Source organism: Alnus glutinosa, chromosome 13 (genome assembly GCF_958979055.1).
Source record: "Alnus glutinosa chromosome 13, dhAlnGlut1.1, whole genome shotgun sequence".
Taxonomy (NCBI): Eukaryota; Viridiplantae; Streptophyta; class Magnoliopsida; order Fagales; family Betulaceae; genus Alnus; species Alnus glutinosa.
This window is the reverse complement of record NC_084898.1, coordinates 8987997-8996299: the sequence shown is the minus strand read 5'-3', so window position 1 is coordinate 8996299 and position 8303 is coordinate 8987997. Positions and strand designations below refer to the sequence as shown.

Sequence of the window (8303 nt, the reverse complement as noted above, 5' to 3'; positions counted from 1 at the left end):
CTCTAAAGGTGTGTTTGTTTCGTATAAAAAGTTGAATAAAGTTGAATAATATTCAACTTTTTTTAAAAATAAATCATATTTTATTTAATTTTTTTAAATTTTTTCAAATTTTATCTCACAAAGTCAAACCTCGTAATTCGCGCAGTATATTCGAATAGTATTCGTATTCAACACCCAAACGGACCATAAATAAACAAAAGTCCTTTTCGGTATTCCGTTCACATTTCACACTTTTTAGGTGATTTCTAATTTTTAGTTTTAAAGACCGTTTATTAAATAGAGAATTGATAGGACCGTCACCGCTCCTCCTTTTAATATTAAAAAAAATAATTTTAATAAAAAAAAATAAAACAAAACAAAAAAAAAAGGAAGTATAATTCTACTTTTAAAATTAATTTTTTAATATTAAAAGGAGGGGAGGGGACGTTTCCCCTCCCTATCAATTCTCTATTAAATATAACCCTCAGTTTGTGGGGTACCAAATCGCACTATTTAAAATGCCGTCATACAAATTACATGGGCCCATCACCCACCCACCCAACAAAAAAACAAGACTGGGCCCATTGCGTGTGAAGTCACACTCCTTGCTTTTACATTACACGAGGATAAGGCTGCTGCTATCCTAGCGCTTCTAGCAGTTTCTCATTTTATTTGTTCAGAGGTAAACTACATATAATTCCTTTAAATTATCATTTTATTATTAATAATTTTTTTCAAATTATTATTTATGTCAATCTCTTTTTTTAAATTATTAAAAAATATCAATGTCCCCCTTAATATTTAATAACAAAAATATCTTTCATAAAATTAATTTTTTTTATTTTTTATTTTAAAAATAATAATAATAATAAAAAGTTATACAAAAATAAACAAAAATAAAAACAGATTTTTCTTTTTCTTTTTCTTTTTTCGTTTGTTTTTCTATTATTTTTTTAATAATTTTCATTTTTCTTTCATTTTTTTTTCAATTCTTTTGTTCTTTTTTTTCTTTCTTTTTTTTTTATTTTCCTTAATTTTTTATTTTCTTTTTTTTAAAAGCTATTTTTATAGTTTTTATTTTTGGTTTTTGGTTTTAGTATTTGTTCGAATTTATAAAGAAATTTTTGTCTTATTGAAAAAAATTTAAGGTCATTTTTATTGTTTTGTTGGTCTTGAGGGAGATATTGACATATTTTGGTAGTTTGAGAGGGATATTGACACAAAATAGTTTGGACAGACATTGCCAATTGAGTGGTAGTTTGAGGAGATATGTGTACTTTTCCATTTTTTTAAAATTTACAGAACAAAATTACTTTTTATTTCACTATCTAATACACTCTACAATAGCTCTTTTTTTTTTTTTTTTTTTTTTAATCTTTGGATATACCTATTGAATATTTTTTCTTTATAAAATACAAGTTTCCTACCAATCCTCACATTTTTTACAAAATTTTAACACAATCCCTAATAGAAATATTTTGCATTAAAAGCTCTACCCTATACATTGGGTGGCACTGTAGCATACCCAATGTTCAATAACCTACATAAAGCTGTTGTAAATGATGTTTTGTGGGTTTATTACTTTTCCTTTATATATATATATAAGGAAGTGTAGTAACTTTAGGGTAGCTGTTGGGAATGTTCTGACACATTAACACTCATAAAAATAAATGTCATCTTCATGTCTGATTAAACATTTTTCAAGCTAGCGAGAGCAGCCCTAGAGAGAAAAAGAAGAAAGAAGAAAGGTGTTTGAGGAGGAGGGAGGCTCCACACCTTCCTCCCTCAAGTGGTGATTCCCTCCTAGTCCTTATAGGGCTATAGAGATTTTTTGTTTTTCCCTGACTTAGATCCATTGGAGCCTTTGTTCTCCTAGTCCTTCTAAAGTTATGGAGCTTTAGGTCTCCTAGTCCTTCTAAGGCTATAGAGCTTTGCGTTTTTTCTTATTTTTTGTTTCTTCAGGCAGGGATGAGACGCCTCGTAGGAAAGCGGCCTCTCCGTCTGTGTCGCCGGCGAAAGTTTGGCTGAACTTTCTTCTTTTACATCTAGTTTTGAGGTTAGATCTATACTTTTCCGTTCGTTCGTGCAAGATACGCGCAGTTTCTCTTCCAATGTCGGCTTATGTTGGGTGTTTTTTGTAGTTGTTTTTTTCTTTTTTTCTTTTTAGAGTAGTTTTTGAAAGTCTGTCTGATAAATTTGCAGATTTTACTGGACTTTTTATGACTTATTTGCTAGATCAGTCATCTTTTCTTTTTTAGGGTAATGGAAATAATATCTAAATTTGGGGTAAACCTTTCAAGATAAAAAAAAATAAATAAATAAATAAAGCATTTTTCAAGGTAAAAATACCTTAATGGAAATAATATCTAAATTTGTAAATTTGGGGTAAACCTTTCTTGTGAATCCAAAATATTTTCAAATTGTTGTCCAATTATTTAACACCTGCAATCAATGATTAAGATCAACCTAGTGGAACAAATAAAAAAAATCAGAAGGAAGGTTTATTCAGCCGTTAGGGATTTAGAATATGGACCGATCACATAAAAAAAATAAGACAATTTTTTTGTCATTTAATGGGACTCGGTTAACGGGGAGACTATTCTACAGTGAGAAAAATCTCTGTTCTAGATCCTTTCGAAGCCTTGAGAGTCGCTCAACGTGATGAAATCAACAAACAGCAACATTAAAAAAGAAAAAAAAAAAGAAGAGAAGTATTCAAATGCAACTCATGCTCAATTCAAACTCCAATTGCTGTTGGTCCTAATTGAAAGGTTGAAAGTAAATTTAATAATGGGTCCAAGATTAAGGGAATTATTTAAAATATAATTCACCCATCGTCGGCTTGCACAAGTCTAAAACATATTTATTTGAAATAATGAAAGAAAAAACTAGAGCAGATTGTCCAGCAAGAAGTTGTTCCTTTGTTAAAATTTTTGTTTTATATTTTATATTTTTTTTAAATAAAAATATTAACAAACAACCTAACTACTAAATACTTTTAAAAATATAAAAACAATTTTTTAGAACTATGTAACATCAAAACATATTTTCAATACATAATTATTGGAGATTGTCAAGACCATGGGATTTGATGAAAAATAAAGAAAAAAATGGAGAGAAAACAATGCATAAAAAATTTACATGCTTACATTCACAAGAGCGAACGGATTTATTTATTACAACTTATATATAACCTCCATTGAAAATTCTCGGTATACTCTAAGAACAATAATACTAAGAACAATTCTAAAGACTTATGCATTTTTAAATGCAAAATGGTTAACCAAAATCTACTTTATCTATTTTAGCTAATGAATTTTAAAAGGTACCATACATCTGATTATCTATTATTTCTTTATATTTTCTCTTTATTATTGCTTTCTTCCTTTTTTAATGATCGTATTTTTTTTATTGACCTTTTTTTTCAAATTTTTTATTTTTTTCATACAGATATTTTTCTAATGGTCATATTTGTTAAAACGATCATTTTTTTAATGCAATAATTTTTCAACTATCATTTTTCTAACTATTATTAAAGTTCACTACTATTATGCATCATGTTATAAAAAAAATTAAAATTCTTGAATTGTTTATATTGTAGTGACCAAGTTCGATTAAGACTAAGAGAAATAGTGTAACTCCACACTATTCACAAATCTAAGATAAATAAATTTTGCATTTTTAGTAGATAATGAGGTGTATAAGAGCTTTTTTTTTTTATTTTTTTTTAATAATTTTATCCTCTTTTTTACAGGAACGGATACTCCCAAGGATGCAAATACCACCCCAGTAGAAGCATCGTAAATAACTTTTTAAAGTTTGAAAAATATTAAAAATTATGTAATAATTTGAAGGACTTGGTAATAAGTTTGTACGCAAGCGATTTCTCTAATAACGTGTCTAAGAAAGACATTGACATGGGAAGTTGTAACCACCAAAATATCTTCCTTAATGGTCGCCACTTCAATTACATAATAATAATAATAAAAAAAAAATTTCACAACTCAAATTCATAATTCTTATGCAATTCAAAACACATCGGTGAAATTCATGCATAAAAAATACTTAAAAAAATGATATTTACACAACAAAATTTACACAATTTTTACATAACATACTCATATGAGGTGGGAGTGTTATGTAAAAGTTGTATAAAAATCTCTTCCTTAAGACTTATATACATAGGTCTCACTGATGTGTTTTGATTGTGTAAAAATTGTGCAAAATATTCTTAATAATATTACATTAAATGCAGAAATTAGTATGGTGAAAATATTAAAAAAAAATCAAAACAAAAAACTGGAAAAGCTAAAACGGCCATGGTGGTTGTACAAGATTCATCTCTCAATTCATATATATACATAAAAGTCTCACATGTGTCTTGCAAGAGTCACACTTATTTTTATTTTTAAATAAAAAAAATCAAAATTTATTATTTGATGACAAATTTATATATATATTTTTTTTAATTTTAAAAATTAAAAGAGAGTAATGAGAGACCGTTGTTTGCCCCACATATAATTTTTCAATACATTAAATGCTGCCTATAATTTTTCAATACATTAAATGCTGAATTTGGTAAGACCAAAATAATAATAATAATAATAATAATAATTATTTGGCAAAGCGAAAACGACCACGGCTCCTTCGTTGATATAAAAGGACCAGAAAACAGCTCCAAAGTGAGGAATTGTAAGAGAGGAAGACGAAGAGAGCAGAGTGTCGGAGAGAGAAGCAGAAACCCCAAGAAGGAAAAAAAATGGGTAACTGTAACTTGCCCATCTTGATGACCCTTGTGGTGGTATCCGTGGTGGGGTTCACGAGTTTAGCAGAGGCACAGAGCGCAACTTGCGCACAGAGTCTGATCCCATGTGCCAACTACATCAACTCCACCAGCCCACCGGCCAACTGCTGCAGCTCAATCAAAGACGCCGTGGACACCCAGCTCAGCTGCCTCTGCGGCCTCTACACCAGCCCTGGTTTGCTTCAGTCTTTCGGCGTCACCGTTGAGCAGGCTCTCAAACTCTCCAAGGCCTGTGGTGTTGACACAGATCTCACTAAATGCAATGGTACATATTCTTCTTTTTATCTTCTTATAATTTTTGTCTTCTTGTTGATGAGCCTCAACCAGCTTTTGGGTTTGCCGTTTGCTCCACCCGTTTTTTAATCCTTTCTATCAATTTGAGACAAGAACTTGTATGGGCCACTAACTGCAATATGCATGTCTCTATAATATTTTCTCTGGAAATTATTACCAAATTAATGAACATGAAAGATATTAGAATTGCTAGCATCTTAATTTTGTCTCTAAATTTCCTTATCTTGCCTCAACTTCATGAATCTTGAATTTTCTATATTTCGTATGAATTTCCTAATTTAGGGAGATTGTTCATATAAATTTGAGCAATTTTACACGGTATAATACCCTATGAATTGAAGAGGATCTCTTGATCCAAATTTTACCGTCTCTCAGCTTGATTCACCCTGTTTTTACATTTTTTTTTCAACTAAGCTAGTTATAGAATTTTATTACCATAACTTCAATTTGATACCCAAGTTTATTTTATTTTTAAAATTTTTGTTTTGCGATTTTTTTTACATTTTACTTACAAACGCGATTCATTCACATGCATTCTTATTCTCAAGTTACTTTTGTATATTAACTAATTATTTTCCTAATTTTTCCTACCACAGTTACAGCCGCTGCCGGTCCTGGATCTTCCACCCCAGGTAACAGCTTCTCACTAATTGCATTTTTTTTTTTTTTATTAATTATTATTGGTTGGGAAAAGACTTAGATTTGGAAAAATGGTTGTTACTATTCAACAGAAGCAAATATCATGATCGTTTAATTTAGTTTGGTTACTCCATTGTTCTGAGGTCAAACATTTGATCATTGCAAGTGTTGAACAATCATGGTCTAATGGAGAATCTTGGGGTTAGGTCTACCATTCTTTTTGGCTATCTTAGGTGAGCTGATCGGCCTGCCCAACTGTTAAATAATGTGCTATACATAATTTGAACCTTAAATATGTAAAAGTTGACTAGGGGTGACGCCAGCTCAATTCTTGGGAACTAAGTGCTCTTCAAATTTCTGTATCTTAGTTCACTTTCTTCTCAAACACTTGAAATTTTTTGACAATTCGGATAGACAAAGGCCGCTATTGATGGAGACTTCTCATCATCAATGAAGCACTAAAAATTTAAAACTCTAACGAGCCTGTTTCGATTTACTGAAATCAGAACACAGATTAAAAAAAAAAAAAAAAAAAAAAAAAACTTGAGCAGCCGAATAATTTATGAAGATCTGTACGTGATACTGGTGGTAGGCAGGGTTTGGTCTCAGCTCTCAGTGAAATGTGTCTACTTGTGAAGAAGTAGATTATCTAGCAATTTATGTCCTCTTAACGTTGTTGTCAATAATCAATATTTATTACAGGAGTAGTACCTGGACCGGACAAAGGTGGAGCAGGCAGGATAGGGTGGACTGGCTTTTCAACTTTATTCTTCGGCTTGGCTTCTATGATGTTTTATTAGGGCTTCCTACACACAGGAATAGATTATAGATAGCGTGCGTTATCAGGATAAATAATGCTGAGATCATTTCAGTATTAGGCAGCTGCCTTCCGATATCTTATTTGTAATTTTTACATGTTCTCTATTGATATTTAATTCATTTGAACAATGTTATTATCCTACATCATTTACTTAATCATGTTTTGCTTACTGCATTATTCAATATTACATTCATGTCGTGCATGGTTCGAATGATAAGATCAGATCATTGCGTTAGATTTTTCACATATCGTCTGAAACAAGTTTGTCTTCAATTTCTAAAGCATTTATAATCAATATATTTTTGCTATGAATGGAGTACCGTTGATTTGGTTTTATCAGTAGGGTTGTAAATGAATTAGTCCGTTCGACAACCCGCTTGATACATGTTCAGTTAAGTCCAACCTGAAGTCGGTACTGTAAAAACTCACTTATTACTGTAGAAGTCCTTTCGAGTAGTAAGTTATACATACCCGACTCGTTCGACATAACTCGATAGAAGCTCGTGAGTCTAGCTCGCATAAAGCTCAATTCGACTCGACTCGACTCGTTAACTCGGTCATATATATATATATAACTTGAAGAGATCATACTTCCGTTACATGAAAACATTATATAGTTTTTTTGAAATTCCTGAAATTATAATTTCTGAAATGCGTATATGAATGGAATATGATCAAGATTTTAGTAGAGGGAGAAGAGAAAGGATGTTAGAATTGTATCTGGCTTTGGAAGAACCCAATGCCTTCCTTCAACAAAATGTGGTCTTGAATAAGTGAAAAGAAAGATGTTGTAGGAAACTGTTCTATGGCATGTTGTATGCCCCAGTGCAATTAACTAACTGGAAGTTAACTTCATAGTTCGTTTTTCAGTCTTACTCGATGAAGAACAAGACTACATGGATTTCATCATCTCTTAAGAGAGAATCTGCAGCGGAAGACTTTCACTTAACAATAAATATAGCAATTCAAAGCCTACAATCACAAAATAAACAACTAGCGCATTACTAAGGCATCATAACATGGATAATCACCACATGTTAGTAAGACCAGTCTCCGAAATTACTTAAATATTACAACTTAATACTATTACTCATGAAAATAACATCAAAAGAGTCAAGGCCTAGTATTGATTAGATAAAGCACACAGATAATCTCAAACATGCTATCTTTTTGATTTCATCGTCCTCATCCCACATTGCCTTAAGCCGAACCAGATCAAATTCTTGGAAAATCACACGGATCACATCCTCCAAACGAACCATCCTCCTCTCTGGCATTGACATCTAAATTACTAGATATAAAAAAACACATGTTTCATAGGTGGAAATGATCCACAACTTAATGAGCAATAATACACATGAATCACATGTTATCATGAAGTGAACTCAGATGCTTAAGATATAAATCACATGCAACAATGTACAGTTATAATTTTTCATTTCGTAAATGGTCATGAATGCAATATAGATATTGTTAGTTTGTGATTGGCTGCATTCTGTTGGACAAAATCATTTCTATGTAATATTGCTTATTAATTAGGGATACTAATATACTATTTATATTCAGAGTCTACATTTCAATTATGTGCTTCAAGAAGATTCTGTGCGGATTTCAAGACAGAGAAGTTGAATCCCTTGCATCCGTCTGGACGTCCTTGTCAACCGTTCGAACGCTCATCAGTCAAGCAACATCCGTCCGGACGATGTGGTTATTCCATCTGGATTCCCATCAGTGTTCAGAAGCTTCGAACTGTTCAAGGTTGCATCC

The 8303-nt window shown here is 31.4% G+C and overlaps 1 protein-coding gene across 1 annotated transcript; it reads left to right on the top strand.

The window, feature by feature from the left end:
- The first annotated feature begins 4657 nt into the window (after positions 1-4657).
- Positions 4658-6705, top strand: LOC133854448 (non-specific lipid transfer protein GPI-anchored 7-like). Its single transcript, XM_062290659.1, has 3 exons — positions 4658-5048; positions 5674-5709; positions 6419-6705. The coding sequence occupies exons 1-3, from the start codon at positions 4739-4741 to the stop codon at positions 6514-6516; spliced, it is 444 nt and encodes a 147-aa protein (XP_062146643.1). The 5' UTR covers positions 4658-4738; the 3' UTR covers positions 6517-6705.
- Positions 6706-8303: the final 1598 nt, after the last annotated feature.

Bases quoted from the DNA above. Each gene is read 5' to 3' on its own strand.
- LOC133854448 (XM_062290659.1), top strand. From the start codon at position 4,739: ATGGGTAACTGTAACTTGCCCATCTTGATGACCCTTGTGGTGGTATCC. The intron at 5,049-5,673 runs GTACATATTCTT...TTCCTACCACAG, and splicing joins AGATCTCACTAAATGCAATG to TTACAGCCGCTGCCGGTCCT. The intron at 5,710-6,418 runs GTAACAGCTTCT...TATTTATTACAG, and splicing joins TCCTGGATCTTCCACCCCAG to GAGTAGTACCTGGACCGGAC.